At 41.7% G+C, this 17,866-nt stretch overlaps 1 protein-coding gene across 1 annotated transcript in view; it reads right to left on the minus strand.

The window, feature by feature from the left end:
- ANAPC4 (anaphase promoting complex subunit 4) overlaps positions 1-15,409 on the minus strand; it is a 36,769-nt gene extending 21,360 nt beyond the window's left edge. Inside the window, exons 1-14 of the mRNA XM_035005198.1 lie at positions 15,312-15,409; positions 15,082-15,220; positions 12,150-12,255; positions 10,100-10,232; positions 7,182-7,256; positions 7,021-7,047; positions 6,884-6,928; positions 6,140-6,224; positions 5,361-5,465; positions 3,407-3,490; positions 2,204-2,290; positions 1,727-1,791; positions 784-826; positions 593-669 (exon numbers count right to left, since the gene is read on the minus strand). Coding sequence (XP_034861089.1) covers positions 593-669; positions 784-826; positions 1,727-1,791; positions 2,204-2,290; positions 3,407-3,490; positions 5,361-5,465; positions 6,140-6,224; positions 6,884-6,928; positions 7,021-7,047; positions 7,182-7,256; positions 10,100-10,232; positions 12,150-12,255; positions 15,082-15,210 — 1,061 coding nt within the window. The 5' untranslated portion in view covers positions 15,211-15,220; positions 15,312-15,409. The remainder of the gene's footprint in view (positions 1-592; positions 670-783; positions 827-1,726; positions 1,792-2,203; positions 2,291-3,406; positions 3,491-5,360; positions 5,466-6,139; positions 6,225-6,883; positions 6,929-7,020; positions 7,048-7,181; positions 7,257-10,099; positions 10,233-12,149; positions 12,256-15,081; positions 15,221-15,311) is intronic.
- Between the last annotated feature and the right edge of the window lie 2,457 nt (positions 15,410-17,866).

Raw genomic sequence — 17,866 nt, forward strand, 5'->3', positions numbered from 1 at the left:
GTGTAAAAGGAGGAAAATCATAATCAACACCTTGCCAAAGTGTTAAATGCAAAAACACGTAACATGCTTTGTAAACTGTAAAATGATAAATATAATTTCTCTGCTCAAGAAAGGGTATATGGGGATGCCCGGGTGGCTCAGTCGGTTAAGCACCTGCTTTGGGCTCAGGTCATGATCTCAGGGTCCTGAGATCGAGTCCCGCACTGGGCTCCTTGCTCAGCAGGGAGCCTGCTTCTCCCTCTCCCTGCCGCTCCCCTGCTTGTGTGCTCTCTCTCTCTCTGACAAATAAATAAAATCTTAAAAAAAAAAAACAAAAAAAGGTATATGCCTTTTCAAAATATACCTCATGGTTGTCTGGCTGGGAAAAAAAGCCCAGACAGAGAGCCTAACCCGGTGAACAGATGTTTGAAAATTATTTCAAGATTTACCACTATTGACTCTTTGTATCTTGGGCACTCCAAGATTCCCCTCAAGTGCCAATGCAACAATTTTAGCTAGAAAAGGCTAAAAAAAAGAATGCCAGCTGATGAAGAACACCGACACATGTAGTACATGTAGACACAATACCAAAGATTCAACATCCCCTTCATACCTCTGTAAGTGACTTATAACCAATTTTTGTATACTAGAATATGATGACTCTATAGACTGGCCAAGCTTCTTTAAGCCCTAAGTAAGAGAAAAAAATATATTTAGCATATAAGTAAGATATTGCATGCTGCTCTAAAAAAAATCAAGAATGTGCACAAAAGCCATTTAAAGACAAAGATATTTTAGCTGCACCTTTACTGTTAACTGGTTCATTAAGAGGGTCTGAAGTTCAGCACTACAATGAAAAAGAAAGTATTTTTAGTCTTCTCTATTCAAAATGTGAATGCAGCACTTAAAACTTTTAAAAGTAAAAACAACATTTTTAAGCAAAATAAACAAAAAGAAATAGCCCAACAAAAATTAAGACTTTGTTGTACTCAAAAAGGGACAGAAAACAGGAAAAATGAAGTCCAGAAACAGACTGAAGTATATTTAAGATGTACTGAATGCTAAAAGGGCATTTCAAATCTGTAAGTAGAAAGAGTGATACCCAATAAATTATGCTGGGCAATTATCTAAACCTTCAGAAAAAAAGAAGTTAGTCTTCCATAGCATATAACCAAATAAATCACATCTGGAACATGTAGATGGAATAAAACATAAACTATAAAAAAACTCTAGAAGAGGGACGCCTGGGTGGCTCAGTCAGTTCAGCGTCTGCCTTCGGCTCAGGTCATGATCCCAGGGTCCTGGGATCGAGCCCCGCATCGGGCTCCCTGCTCCGCGGGGAGCCTGCTTCTCCCTCTGCCCCTGTCTCTCTGTCTCTCATGAATAAATAAAAATAAAATAAAATAAAATAAAAAACTCTAGAAGAAAACACAATTTTTGAGTACTCTTAAGATGGGAAAGGTCTTTTTAAGAATAACACTAAGGCAGATACCATAAAGGAAAAGACTGACGGGACCATAAAAAACTAGAAATTTTTTTACACATTTAGAAATACATATATGTATTATAGACATAGAAAATGATTACATTTACAAAAAACGCATAGAAAATTTAGAAAATTAAATACTATTTTTTATTATGTACCAGAATTTTCTATTTTTTTTACAATGAATATGAATTCCTTTCAAAATAAAAAACTACTGTAAAAAAGAAGAAAAAGCAAGAGCACCTAATACGAGTTTACTACCTTGCTTTCCCCCATAACAGCAAGTGCATGAATTCATCTTGCACAGAAGTGGTTGTGCTCTTCTCCTAGACAAAATGGATAACATCATGATATATATTTTTAAAATTATAACGATGTATAATTCAAAATTAAAACTATAGGAGCATGACTCCCTTCCTTTTCCTTAAGCTTCCTTCAAATCCTTATTTAAATTGATTATCTGACTATCGGTTCATGGAGAGTAGACAGTCAGCTCTTCCAACACCCGTCCTGACTCTCCACGCCCCACCTGCTCCACTTCACAGACCCACCTAGGTTGTCCTGATGCGAGGAGAGCCCTTCCTCTCTGGGGAAACAGTGTGAGATCAGACCAAGCCATCTGAAAGCTTGACCTTCATCTTTTACAAACCCAACCAGTATCCATCAGGTAGCTCGGAAAGTCAATGAGGACAGCGTGCCCGCTTCCACTCCTTCCAGGGGAAACCTCACAAACATTACCTGTACGAACTTGGTGAGACGAGAATCCATCTGCATCAGTATTTCTTCCCAGGCTTCACACATACACGTTAGTGACAAATTTATATACTATTAACAAGAAGGGAAAAAAAATAGCTATCAGAATAGTAAAAAAAATAAAGAAAAGAAACTACATAAATCAATTTGCTAAGTAATATATGCTTCTTCCTGCCAACTATCTCAAAGAAATCCAGAATTTACTTTCAATCATTTTTAACTCACCCTGTGAAAGAGAAGACCACAGCTAATGCTTGATAACCACTTAATCATCAAACATTCGGAAATTAAGTTTTTATCTGGTAAAACAGACATCCTCCAGCTTTTTATATGTACGTTTCATGTACACGAACTGTCAAAATGCTGGTTGAGTCAGCTATTCAATTTTCAAACAGAATCCTTAAAAAGACACCGATGTGCAGAAATCTTTGACATCAAGTAAGTCAGGGACTGTGGCAGACTGAAAAAGAACAGCCACAGTTCTTTGTAGCTCCTCTATCCAGAAGCAGACTCCATCTCCCTAGTCCCTGAATCTGGGCTGGCCTTGAGTCTTGCCGTGACCGACACACAGCAGAAGGGACACCGAGTCCAAGGCCTCCAAAGGCTCTGCACGTTCCCCCTCGCACTCCTGACACCACTGCTGTGGCCGCCACTTCAGGAACGAGCCCGCGCTAGCCTGCTGGGAGATGGCACATGGGGAGCCACCACGGCTAAGAGACACTCAGACCAGCCAGCTGGCCACTGACACACGACCGGGCCAGGCTGCGATGAGCTGAAGCTGGCCCGGATCAGCAGAACCTTCTAGCTGGCCCAGCCCAAACTGTGGACTGACTAAGACACTGACCTACAGAACCATGGCTAATTTGGGGTGGGTGTTTATGTACAAGAGTGAACTGATATGATGGCTGTTTCCCATAAGGCTTGATTTGCAGTAAGCCTTTTCAAATTCCAAAATGTTATTTCACTTAGGGGATTATTTTTAAAAGATTTAAACTACTTTTTTCTTTTCTGGTGGGAATAGATTTTCAATTAAATTTCTTTTTCTTGTTAACGGACATTATAAGATTATCAGAATAGACACTTTATACCACAGTTAGCTTTACAGAATAAAATTTGCAAGTGTTTTATTTATAGACTGTTAGAAACTTAAGAGTAAATATTCACATAAAACAAGTTACAAATAAATACCTGTAAAAGGGCTGAAATGTGAGTAAACTTTCTAGCCATCCGAGTTACTTCAGGTAAGAAAGAGTACAATAGATTGGTTTCAAGCTATAAAATCAAAATAAAGTGAGTTACAATCACACACACTTCTTTCAAAGATAAATCAGTCCCAGCTAAAAAAAAAAAATCCTACAATTTAGAAGAGTAAAGGTCTAAGTATGTATCAGAAACACTATGTCTGAATTCTGCTACCTTTGAGCCTAATACTTTGGAGACTAAAAGAACAGAACTTTAGGATTTTCTAATCTGCCATGTTTAAGTGTGCACAGGTCACCCCTCTCTAGGTTAGCAATGCCATCTCCATAGCTAGATAAATATAATAATCTATTTTGTCACACTATTATGAGAAATTTAAGAAATGATTACAAATATACATGAAAAGTTTTTAAAGAACTATAAGCTACTGATAAAGACAAGCTAAATATCCATTACAATGGTGTAAGAATTATCTTAATAAAGCTGTTATTTAAAAAAATATCCATTACAAACTTCAAAGAAATAGGGAATCATTTTATTACAGCATCAAATGCAATCCTAGAAATCATATTTTCACGGAATCTTAAGATGAAGAGTAAATATGACCAACTATTCTGGGGAATCAGGACATCAAGAGTCCCCTGATGCTCTGAATACAACAATGAATACTGGAAAGCATCAGACACAGTGCATCCTGCATCTTTTTGTTCTACTTTTGTTTGAGAATTCGCGCATCCTTAAGCTAAGTGGCTGGGTTATTTGGCATGAAAATCTAGGGAAGGGGCGCTTAGCTGGCTCAGCTGGTGGAGTGCAACTCTTGATCTTGGGGTTGTGAGTTTGAGCCCTATGTTGGGTGTAGAGATTACTTAAAAATAAAATCTTAAAAAAAAAAAAAATCTAGGGAAGACTTTCCTAAAGGCAAGGCTACAATCTAAATACTCTATAGGAGCCCACACAGTTTCCACAACTTACAATATAAACAGCATACAGTACAAAAGGTGTTTTCCAACTTTTTTTTTTTTTTTAAGATTTTATTTACTTATTTGACAGAGAGAGAGAAATCACAAGTAGGCAGACAGGCAGGCAGGCAGAGGGAGAGGGAGAAGCAAGCCTCCCACTGAGCAGGGAGCCTGATGCGGGGCTCGATCCCAGGACCCTGGGATCATGACCTGAGCTGAAGGCAGACGCTTAACGACTGAGCCACCCAGGCGCCCCAGTTTTTCCCAACATTAATTGATCACCTTACACAAGAGGCAATGTGTTGGTGAAGAGCACTGACTCTGGAGCCACCCTGCCCAGCATCACTTCCATATGAGTGATACCGAGCAAGTTCTGTAGTTTCTACTTATCTATAAAATAGGGATAATAATAGGACCTACCTATTAGGTTGCCATGAAGATTCAAATGAATTATACTGAATCACTCAGTACTTGGCACTAATAAGTATAGCTTATTAGCTAATAAGTATTAGCTTTTATTATTTTTAGGATCAGAGTCCTAAGAACACACCTGATAGAGGGGTGCCTGGGTGGCTTAGTTAAGTGTCCAACCCCTCATGATTTCATGGGTGGTGAGATGGAGCCCCATGACAGGCTCTGCACTCAGCACAGAATCTGCTTGGGATTCTCACTCCATCTCCCTCTCCCCCTCCCCTTGCTCACATGTCTCTCTCAAATACATAAGTAAATCTTAAAAAAAAGAATACTTGCTACAAAGATAAACTGGTATAGCAACCAATTAACATGGTCATTAATAAACTATCAAAACACTGTTTTTATGAAAACTATACTGGGCCCTGGGAATAATCAAGTGTTCACTAGAGTAAGATTCTATATATGAGATTTAGAAGCTCCGAGTTGAGGTTTTTTTCCCCTTGCTTTGTTTTAATAACACCTTTAAAAAATGAATTTACTGTCTGCTGCTACCAGGTTTCCACGCTTACCTGGAAGTATGAGACCTCCGAAGCACCGCCAGCAGAAACCTCTGTGACCACTGACAATGATTTCAAATCACTGGATAAACACAACGCAAGACAAGTACCAACGATCTGTAAAAGAGTCAAATCCCCTAGTCCATTTAGTATTATTGCTAGTCTGCACCTGCTTATAACACAGGCAACAGAAACTCATGGAACTCTCTAAAGCAGAAACACACACGCCTGACGCCTTCCACGCATGTGCAGGAGGGAAGGTGTGTGTCCCCCCAGTCCACACCCCTCATGGACACACACCCCTCCACCAGGGGTCCCAAATCAAGTGCTGGAGAGCCTGCAATATATCCTCTTCACCTCAGAAATGGCAAGAATAGGACAGAAAAGCTGTGGAGAAGACCGAGACTTAGCAACCAGCACAGATCTGGTCCTAAGTAGAAGATCACTCCTCATGATGTTCGTCACGTTCCAGTCACAAACTGTAGCTCTAGCCCTGACTACAGACTAGAAAACCATTGAATCGTAATCAAGTGTAGCATGTCAATCTTTTTCTTAAGAAAAACTTGATTAATTCCACTAATAGTACCTGATCTTCATAGATACCCTATCACCACTATTTTATCTTAGTAATAAAATTATCCTCTTAACATTTAAAAATGAGTAACTCCAATAATTGAAACTGAGAAAAATACCCTGGTGTTTTAATTTTTTTTCCATAAATCAGTTAGCTGGTATATTCTAGGTGGTATATTCTAAGAGAAATGACGTGGAAAATTTTAAAGGAAACTTACCCCCGTGACTCGAGCAATTTTGAACATTCCATACGCATAAAGCTCGATAAATCCAGAGCTTCCTCCGAGGACAAGAATATTAAGCCTAATTAAAAGGAATGTAACAAGCTGAGGACATCAGAGAAGACCGAGTTCTTAAACCAAGATATAAGTTGTTCTTGCTCTCAGATAATCTGCATGCTAAGGCTTCCCTGTGGGGAAACTAAAACCCCAAACAAATTCACCAATACTCAATATTCAATCACACTGGGCTTCTTCCTTTTCTCAAAGGAACATAAATTTGCTCTAGCCTAAAAAACATCGGTTTATAGTAAAATAAGGCTATAGTATTTTAACAACTACTGTATTTATATACTCTCAATAACAACACAATCCTTTTTCCACCTAATAGAAAGTGCCATTAGTTGTTTCATGGCTCTGATGCTAAATGTATTAAAAGGGCTTTAAAAACTTGAAATATTTAATTTTAATTTCAGAAACGCTAGTAACATCTATCCTCCTTTACTTTTAAAATAAACAAAGATACATTATAGTATTATTGAACTTGACACAATCAAAGACCATACAATAAAAACAAGTAAATAATAGACACTAATGTCTGTATATTGTTCAGTGTTGTTTGTCAGCAGGGAAATAACATGACACATAAAGGAACTGCCCTTGAAACTCTGAACTCTTGTCTCAAATGTCAAACACCAACTTTAAGAAATTAGACTTGTTATTTAAGATATTTGCAAACTTTACCTGACGTCTCCCAAAAGCTTAATAATTTCATCAGAATTTTCTTCACTAAAATATAAAAATAATTGGGTTACCTTTCAACTACATCTTTCAACTAATAAAAGATTATTTTACCTGAAAACAAAAAAGGCATATCTTACCTAAAGATTTTTGAGGTGTTGCTGTAACTAGAGAAAAACAGAGACTAGTGTAAAAAGCAATAGAAATATGTTTTCAAAAACGCATGAGAAAATGATCACAGTGTCAAAGGAAAGAGAAATCTGCAAGATGGATTCCAGTGAAATTAAACTCTGATACTTACTTTTTTGGCAGGGTAGGTAGTTTAGGTAAGAGAAGATTTGATTCATCCTCAGCATTATAAAAGGATGTTAGAACACTGAAAAGAAAAGCCAAGAAGAAGCATTACTAAAACACCAAAGATTTTACTTGTTTTTCCATTAAAAAGTACTTTTTTTAAAAACTGCCCAGTTTTACATATTATATACATTACCAAGTAAACAGATGCCACACATACTTTACTATTATAAAACAGTCATTGTAATAATCACAGACAACAAACAAAAAAATAGGAAATTCTTCATTTACAAGGGGCCTTGTTTCTGGGGGGGGGAAACCCAGCCACTTTACACTTAGAGGAATAAATAATTTTCTCTCTGTATTCAGTATTACATACTAAGAATTTAGGTTTTTTTTTTTTTTTAAAGATTTTATTTAAGAGAGAGCAAGCAAAAGAAAGAGAGCGAGCATGAGCAGGAGGAGGGGCAGAGGAAAAGGGAAAAACAGACTCCTCGCTGAGCAAGAAGCCCGACATGGGGCTTGATCCCTGGACCCCAGCATCATGACCTGAGCTGAAGGCAGATGCTTAACTGACTGAGCCACACAGGCATCCCAAGAATTTATGATTTTTTTAACTCTCATCTAAGAACCATCTAAACACATATGAGTATCAAGGGTGAATGTGGGTTTTAAAGAACACTGCAGTAATTATCTCATTTAACTGTGGGTTCTACGGCTTATATACATTTGGGGATTTGACAATCCAGCAAGTATCTAAGACGACACTACGCATTTTGACATAGTCTTGCTTATTCCCTTTTCTCAATTTTACCTCCAAATAAGGGTGGTAATAAATGAGTGAAAAGGTGACTTGGCACACGTTTTTTTCCCACTTTAACACAAACTTGGTGTCCTGAGAGATCCTGGAATCTCCACATTATATTTCTAAACTATTAGTAGAAAGTATGTTAGGATACACTTAGCAGGGACCTTGAATGGGATAGAAATGACATGGTATACTCTGCTCCTCTAAGCATTGAAAAATTCACATGACCATTCGCAACCCTGGATTATTTGATGATGCATTAATTATAGATAAATGTTTTATCTATAGTGAATTTCAAACACCAGGTGAGATCCTTATTATTCAATTTTTTATAGACTCCCCCTTTAGTTAATTTGAAATTAAGTTAAAAGTTTATTAGAAAGGAAAAACTGGGGCGCCCGGGTGGCTCAGTCGTTAAGCGTCTGCCTTCAGCTCAGGTCATGATCCCAGGATCCTGGGATCAAGCCCTGCATCGATCGGGCTCCCCACTCAGTGGGAAGCCTGCTTCTCCCTCTCCCACTCCCCTTGCTTGTGTTCCCTGTCTCGCTGTGTGTCTCTCTCTGTCAAATAAATAAATAAAATATTTTTTAAAAAAAGGAAAAAAAGAAAGGAAAGACTATGGGTAAGAAAATTATCACATTTCCTAAAAAAAAAAAAAAACTTTTATTTTCAGTATTAGGTAAACCCATTTATTCTTTTTTTTTTTTTTTTTTAAGATTTTATTTATTTGCGAGAGAGAGAATGAGAGACAGCATGACAGAGGGTCAGAGGGAGAAGCAGACTCCCTGCTGAGCAGGGAGCCCGATGCGGGACTCGATCCCGGGACTCCAGGATCATGACCTGAGCCGAAGGCAGTCACTTAACCAACTGAGCCACCTAGGCGCCCCACCCATTTATTCTTTAGGCCATCTTGACTGCAAACCTGGTAAATGACTTGAATGTAGACTAAGGCAAAGTTATTTTCATGAGACCAGGAAACTATCAAGACCACAGACACAGAAAGAACTCATTCAATATCAAAACAAAGCACTGAGGAGCACCTGGGTGGCTCAGTCAGTTAAGCATCTGCCTTCAGCTCAGGTCATGATCCCAGGGTCCTGGGATGGAGCCCCACATTGGGCTCCCTGCTCAGCGGGGAGTCTGCTTCTCCATCTCCCTCAGCCCCTCCCTCTGCTCATGCTCCCTCTCTTTCTCAAATAAAATCTTTGAACAAACAAAACAAAACAAAACACCCCAGAATGCTCAACTTAGCACTTTTTGTACTCTGAGGATATTTACGAAGATGCAAAAAAAAAAAAAACGCCCAAGCTCCGAAAGAAATGGGTGGCAAAAAGGAACAAAGAACCTCAATTTGCTAATCAGTAATTTTAATTTCTATTACTTGAAAGTACAAATCACTACCCACAGAATTTCACTCATACGTGGAATTAAGGAAGAAAACATGAACACACGGGAAGGGGGGGAAGAAAAAAAGGAGAGAGGGAAACAAGCCATGAAAGACTCAATGACAGAGAACAAACTGAGGGCTGATGGAGGGAGGTGGGTGGGGGATGGGTTAATGGGTGATAGACATGAAGGAGGCCACTTGTGATGAGCACTGGGTGTTGTATGTAAGTGATGAATCACTGAATTCTACTCCAGAAACCAATATTGCACTGTTTACCTAAAATTTAAGTTAAAAAAAGAAAGAAAGAAATAAGAAAGTATAAAGCACTGGGGCGCCTGGGTGGCTCAGTTGGTTAAGCGACTGCCTTCGGCTCAGGTCATGATCCTGGAGTCCCGGGATCGAGTCCCACATCGGGCTCCCTGCTCAGCGGGGGGTCTGCTTCTCCCTCTGACCCTCCCCCCTCTCATGTTCTCTCTCTCTCTCTCTCTCAAATAAATAAATAAAATCTTAAAAAAAAAAAAAAGAAAGTATAAAGCACTGATATTAACTACTAAAAATAAAAAGCAAAGAAAAATCTTAGCCCTTCAGGCATATAAACTGAAAACCCAAAGTTAAATGCAGCGTGCCCATGCTCAACACTCAGATCCTCCCAAGTGTCTGTTTTAATCCCGGCAGGCGCACAGCTGTCCCACGGCGGCTGCTGGAGTCGTCCTTCCAATCCTTCCTCTACCTGCTTTCTGCAGTCACTTCCATCCAATGCATACAAGACACTGGGGCCTCCACAGAGAAGGAGTGCAAGCTTTCAGGTTTCTCTACATCGCACAAAACGATTTTCTTGGTGTCCGCAAGAGCAAAGGCCAAAACTGAAACAAGAAGAGACGATGAGGACGACTTACTGTAACAGTCAAGAAAACGAAATGGCTATTTCACTTCTTGCCCAGTTTTACTATTTTAAATGTATCATCATCATAGAAATTATTTAACCTAAAAATCCTTCCTTTAAATAATATTTTTTAAAATGGAAAGCTATCTTTACATGTAGTCATGCTGTCATCTAAGCTTATTTTCAAAGGCTCAAACTCTCATGAGTGACCGACTACTTTCTCGTGTACTGCACTTAATGTCTTACACATCTTACACATCAAAGCCTCTGGACTGGAGCCCTGCTTCCAAGCAGAAGATACAGAACAGGTCTCAACAGACAAACAATAATATCCTATCACCAAGATATGCTGGTCTTGTGAATGTGCCTAAACGGTGAGAAGTGATTCCATCTGCTTAGTTCTTAGAAAGTTCAGTATTCCCTTTTGTTCCTAACCCTTAATGGGAAACGAGACCATCAAATGCTGATGAGTCTTGTTTCTTTCACTGTGGCTGAATTATCTAGTATAGTCTCTCCACACAGGTCACTAACATCTTCCTAACACATCAAATAAAGAATTTCTGGGTGCCTGGGTGGCTCAGTTGGTTAAGCGACTGCCTTCGGCTCAGGTCATGATCCTGGAGTCCCTGGATTGAGTCCTGCATCGGGCTCCCTGCTCCGCGGGGAGTCTGCTTCTCCGTCTGACCCTCCCCCCTCTCATGTGCTCTCTCTCATATAAATAAAATCTTAAAAAAAAAAAAAAAAAAAAGAATTTCTAAGTAGAGGGCTATGCATTTCACGGTATACCAAGACACACAATTTTGCAAGATGTGAGGCAACCCACATCTCCTCTTCTTCAAACAATTTAAAGCAATCTTGAAATAATCCCTACCTAAAAAACCTTATTTCACTGTCCAAAAACACAGGGCATATTTTTTTAATGATAAAAAATTCATCTACTTATATACATTTCAACACACACAGACTTTCATGATTTATTTTTGAGATTCTGGTGTTTTTGGATGAATAGTGCAAGATCTCATGATGTTACTTATAAAAGTCCTCTAATTTTACACATACCCTTTTTTTGTTTTTTTATTAAAAGATAAAACGAGAGCTGAACAGGCTTTCCGGGTGTTTTTACAGACTCATTTATATTTACCAGGAAAAAATTAAGCAATAAGGAATACATATCATTTTACAAAAATGATTCAGTTTTTTTTCCTTAAAGCACCAATGATAACAGATGAACTTTAAGCTGTATCATTTATAGCATTTTACTGTATTGACTCTGTGTACAGCAGCTCAAATCACGACTGTCATTGCAAAAACAACAGGTGGAAGCGTAAGAAGCTACAAAATAAAGGGCACGCGGAGAAAGAGGAAGGAATGGGGTCAGAGCTGACAGTCCTTCAGGTGAGACAAGCATTCGTGCCAAGAGAATATTTATGAGCTACACATTTAATGTTAACATACATTTTGGGGAGAAAAGACCACAGTGGTACTTGACAGACTAGTGAATGGTAGATGGAACGTGGGCCATCAGTGCAGGACAAGACAGCGCCAAGAGCAAAGCCTAAGTATTTTGTACATTCCACAGATTTTATTCTAGTTTATATGCCTGAAGGGCTAAGATTTTTCTTTGCTTTTTATTTTATTCTAGCGTTACCTTTGCCAAGAAGTCAAATTTCATTTTAGAGAGATCTCAGCCAAGAAACAACACAGTAAAATTAATCTCAACTCTACGAAAACACTTCAAAGCTTCCAAAAAGCAAAGCTCCGAAGCTGATATTTAGTATACAATAAGAATATAATAAGAACAATAAATTCTTTCAGGAAATAAGCTTTCTTTACAAGATACTTTTTTTGTTAATAATAATAATAATAATAATGTATTTTCAAAGAATCCTATCATTACGTTTGCCATCTGGTCTCCAAGCCAGACAGGTCACTTCCTTTCCTGTATTTTCATTTGGTGGAAAACTCCAAACTCGATGAAAACTTGCAAGTCGGTGAAGTAAAACCTAAGACAAAACAGATACATGGCAAAAAATTAAAAATCCATTTCCGAAACTGAAATAAACCTAGATCCTCACTATAAATCTTTAAATATAATCTCAAGCATAATATTTAGCTATCAGAAGAAATTAGAAGACAACAAGGTCTGAATGAACTGAAGGTATATTCAAAGTGATGGGTGAAACAAAACCTAATTTAACCCTGTACTCTATACATTTTCCTATCTTCTATGTCAATAAGAGACTTATCTTTTAGAAAGAAATAAGGTTGTCCAAGAAGATCATGACAGAAAAAGAAATAAGGAACATAAAAAGCAGAAAAGTAGCTTTAATAGTCAAATAACACCAAACTTGGAATCAGACACCTTGGGATGGAATTTCAGCTGTGTTGCTTACTGGCCATAGGTCTTGGGCAAGTCACTTAGCCATTCTAAATTTCCACTTCCACACAGGAAAATTCCTAGGGTCAAGATGTGCCCCAGAGCTCCTTCTGACTCAGAAATAAGGCTGTCCCTACTCCATCCTCTACACAACCACTGAAAATAAGGAACTGCATGCATCCCTGCAGACCCTCCCACACCTTCTCAGGTCCCCACACTCACAGCTTCACCTCTCCCACTTTAGCTCACAGCACTCTTCACTCCTGGTACATTGGCCCCACAGGGAATCCTTCATTCCCTAAACACAGTGCTCTTCTCCAAGCCTGTCTCTGCCATCCCTTATTTCCAAATCCTTTCCTCTGTGCCCTCTGAAATTCACAACCAGGTATCATCAAGATGCCCATATCCATCTAAAACTAATGATGTAATGTATGGTGATTAACATAACAATAAAAAATTACTGGGGGGAAAAAAAAAAGAAGCCCATATCTTCCTTCTCTTCCCTGAAATGTGTTTGTCACCCAAGGACATCGCTTTCCAGCAGGATTCTCAGGTAATAGCCGTGCTGCATCCCATGTTCCCCACTCTACTGGGCCAGGAGATGAAGGTGGTTTCCTCCTTGATTCCAGATGCCATTTCTGGATGACTTTTCTTCTCTAAAATCCTCTAACTCTGAATCATATGCAATCACACCATACTACCCACTACCCCTCTTAACTGCAGTTCCCTAAAGACCCCTAGGCCATCCCCCTCATTCCTGGAAGATCTGGACTCCTGTCTGACTCACTCATGCTTTCCAACACTATTCATCCCCATTTTTGGTGATTTCAAGAGCTACGATGTCCTGGCTTTTCAGTGCTCAAGTACCTTTCTTCCAATGGTCACGTCTTCCACACAGGTCACCTCAGTCACTCCTGGGGTCATGCCCTTGACCTTGTCCCTACAGTTACAAGTGCTGCCATAATGTCTCAAACCTCCCACCTTCCATCACTGTCTCTATCCTTCTAGTTCATCCCTACTAATACCCAACTTCAATTCTCCAACCTCACCAAGTCCTACAACCCACTGATCCCACCTACTCATTGTCCCTCACTCACACATGCCCCCACTTCCATACTTAATCCAAGGATCATCATTACCACCGCCCCTCTGACATGTAACTTTAACTCCCTTGCATCTTTCTTGCTATGTCACATTTGCAAAACAACAACCCTGTGAAACCCAACCGTGCCTACACCCACCCAGTCGAACAGAACAGCAGAGACACAACCGTGCTCACTAGATTCCCTCAAACTGCAAGACCACTAACCTCCGTGGCTCTTAACACTGACCAGCAATCTTACTAAGTTTCCCTAGTCTGCCTGCCTTGTCAGCTTTTCATACCCCGCCTTTCCCCGCAAACTTCCAGTATTTTCTCCTCCATCCCCACTCCTGGACAGCACTCTCTCTTCTTCACTGAGGAAATGGAAACAAGTGCCCACTATCACATCTACACATCTAGTCGCACCGATGCCCCATCCTCTCCCTTCTGGCCTGCTGCCCTGGCTCTCCTCTCTAGAGCATGAAGAGTTCCAAGGCGCAGTGGCAAAGGAGGGGGGCCAGAGGACACCACAGAGGGCCTTGAGAAAGGAGCCGTCAAGGCCTGATGAGAAGCTATTGGTAGTCAACAGAGTGAGGCAGCTTTGCAGGCTGCTAAGTATTCCTTACCACCTGGTGGCCACACCGGTCTGCACACAACACAACTCTCACCCGGCCAGGTAACTCTCAGGAAACCTGCCCAAAGGCCAAAGGAGGACAGGTGGAGAGCTGAAGGTTTCCTCACACAATGGCTGCCAGGTAACCAGGCCTCTCAGGAGAAAGGTAGAAGCTGCGGGTATACCTGACGAAGCCTAGTGCGATACGCACTAGAAACGCTAAGTGACAACACTCATGCACACCCCGTCAGGACCCCAGGGACGCATCACTCCCTTCCTAAATGTAAAGGTATTTTTAACAGGACGTGGCGATCCGGTCCACGGTAGGAAACCTGGACGAGGGATTCTGCATTTTTTAACGTATCCTCTGCGGCAGCTACATGCATGCACATTCGCAGCTCCTGTGACGAAACCGTAAGCAAATTCAGGGCTGGGTCTGTGCATCTACTATTTCTAGTTGATGACTGACGCATTATGCGCTCTTAAAAAGCCCGTTTAACAAATGACTAAAAGAGACCCGGGGAAGGCAGGGCTGTGCGACTATGCTGTGTGAAAACTGCTGTTTTCGCCATGAAATACGGGAAATGGGCACATAAATGATCCTCCCCCGATATGCTCCCTTCTACTTCCACCTAAGGTTTACAGCTGCTTGGAAAGGAAGGGGGCGGGGTCCACATGCGGCCCAGCGAGTCCACAAAAGGGGAAACTGAGGCTGGGCCAGGCTGCCACGCGCTCGCTGTCGGGTCGGGCTCACTCACCTCGCCTGCCGTGTTGGCCAAAGCGATGAGATCCCGCTTGGGTGACCAGACCAGGAAAATGACCTCCTGCGGCAGCTGCTTCTCTCCCACCACCCGGAAGGACGGAAAACAGGTCGGAAAACGCAACATGGGGGCGGCCCTGCAATGACACCCCGGTCAGAGGCCGGCAGGGGCCTCCCGCGGCCGCCCCGCCCCCGGCCCTCCCCCGAGCGCTCCGACCCCGGCGGTACCTGGGAGACCCCGCTCCGCGGCCTACGCGGTCCCGGCCGCCTCTCCCTCCCTCCACGGGTCGCGCGCCCGCGCCGCCCCGCCGGCCCGCCGCCGCGCGCTGCAGGCACTTCCGGCGCCCGGACTTCCTCGCGAGAGGACCAGGGGGCGCGCCGGGCGGGGGCGCGCCGGGCGTTCCCGAGGCCGCACTCCCGCCCGCAGGTAAGGACGCGCGCCCGCCGGCCTCGTACGTTTTCCGGGAAGTTCGCTGCTAGGGGGTCACTGGGCGGGCATAGGTTTGGGGGCGAGGCCTCAGAGACTTCGAGGAAAAGGGACGCAAACACTAGGTTCTGATCGGCTGGAGCCTCCCTTGACAGCCTCTAAACGGGTAGTTAACAGTCCCAGTTGCTCAGTAGAAGCACCTGGAGAGATTTATTTTTTAAACCCCTCCCCTGCCCAGGCAGCACCCCAGATCAATTAAAAGAGAATTGATAAGGAATGCGAGCATTTATTAACTCTCTAGGCGAGTCCAGTTTGCAGCCAAGGTGGGAGGGCCCTGCCCCAAAAACTCTTGAGTAGGCAAATACCTTGATTATCCCATTAAGCCTCAACAACTTATTGGTGGTAGTAGACCCACCGTAATAAATGAGGGCTGTGGGCTCATCCAGGATTTATCCTACAGCTGTCTGAGGATCTACCAGGACAAAGAATCTGAAAGAATCTGGGCTACACAAATGCGCAGAGCATGAGCTCTGCCCTAAAAGGCTTATAGTTCAGCTCGGTCAACAATAGGATGCTGCTTTATGCAGGACAAATTTAAATGTTAGCATGTTCAAAAGTTGACATAAGTTATGACCCCGGTTAAGAGAATGTGACCAAGTGCTGCCAGTGGCTCAGTTGGTTAAGTGACTGCCTTCGGCTCAGGTCATGATCCCGGAGTCCCGGGATCGAGTCCCGCATCGGCCTCCCTGCTAAGCAGGGAGTCTGCTTCTCCCTCTTACCCTCCCCTCTCTCATGTGCTTTCTCTCTCTCTCTCAAATAAATAAATAAAATCTTTAAAAAAAAAAAAAAAGAATGTGATATCATCCTGTGATTCTTGAACTTAAAATCTATGGTAGAAAACCATCTACCTTTCACTTATTCAAAGGAGAAAGTGGTAGAATCTTCAAGTTTAACAAGCCCCATCTTCTTGCCCTCTATCTGGATCTAGCCCCTGGGAAGTAGGTGTCAGAGGTAGATTCATTCATTCAGCAGCAAATACTCGAGGCACTATTTTGTGGCACTGTTCTTACCTGATGCCTACCCCGCTTCCCTCTCAAGAGATAGGCTTTTCCCCTTGCCTTTGCTGCAATTTAGCATGACCCCCAAATTCTTCCAGAGGCAACATTTTTATTATTTTTTTGTATTATTGTTTCAGGGGTACAGGTCTGTGATTCATCAGTCTTACACAATTCACAGCACTCACCATAGCACATACCCTCCCCAATGTCCATCACCCAGCCACCCCATCCCTCCCACCCCCCTCCCCTTCAGCAACCCTCAGTTTGTTTCCTGAGATTAAGAGTCTCTATGGTTTGTCTCCTTCTCTGGTTTCATCCCATTTCATTTTTCCCTCTCTAACCCCCATGAGCCTCTGCCTTGGTTCTCAAATTCCACATATCAGCGAGGTCATATGATAATTGTCTTTCTCTGACTTATTTCCCTTAGCATAATACCCTCTAGTTCCATCCACGTCATTGCAAATGGCAAGATTTCAATTTTTGATTGCTGCGTAATATTCCATTGTATATATATACCACATCTTCTTTATCCATTCATCTGTCGATGGACATCTAGGCTCTTTCCATAGTTTGGCTACTGTGGACATTGCTGCTATCAACATTGGGGTGCACATGCCCCTTCGGATCCCTACCTTTGTCATCTTTGAGGTAAATACCCAATAGTGCAACTGCTGTGTCATAGGGTAGCTCTATTTTCAACTTTTTGAGGAACCTCCATACTGTTTTCCAGAGTGGCTGCACCAGCTTGCATTCCCACCGACAGTGTAAGACGGTTCCCCTTTCTCTGCATCCTCGCCAACATCTGTCGTTTCCTGACTTGTTAATTTTAGCCATTCTGACTGGTGTGAGGTGGTATCTCATTGAGGTTTTGTATTTCCCTGATGCCAAGTGATGTTGAGAACTTTTTCATGTGTCTGTTGGCCATTTGGATGTTTTCTTTGCAGAAATGTCTGTTCATGTCTTCTGCCCATCTCTTGTTTTTTGAGTGTTGAGTTTGACAAATTCTTTATAAGTCTTGGATACTAGCCCTTTATCTGATACGTCATTTGCAAATATCTTCTCCCATTCTGTCAGTTGTCTTCTGGTTTTGTTGACTGTTTCAGAGGCAACATTTCTAAGGTGAGAATGGACTTGCCTTTATTATTGATAAAATGCATTTTTAGGCATTATTTAATGTTCTGGGGTGGCAGTAATGGATAATCTGGATGCTGGGGTGGAGGGGAGATAGGGAGTAGGCAATATCCATCCACCTAACATTCTTACGGAAATCGAATGCCCATTTTCTTGAAACTTATCCT

This window comes from Mirounga leonina, unplaced genomic scaffold (assembly GCF_011800145.1).
Source record: "Mirounga leonina isolate KUSES-001 unplaced genomic scaffold, KU_Mleo_1.0 Mir_129, whole genome shotgun sequence".
NCBI lineage: Eukaryota > Metazoa > Chordata > Mammalia > Carnivora > Phocidae > Mirounga > Mirounga leonina.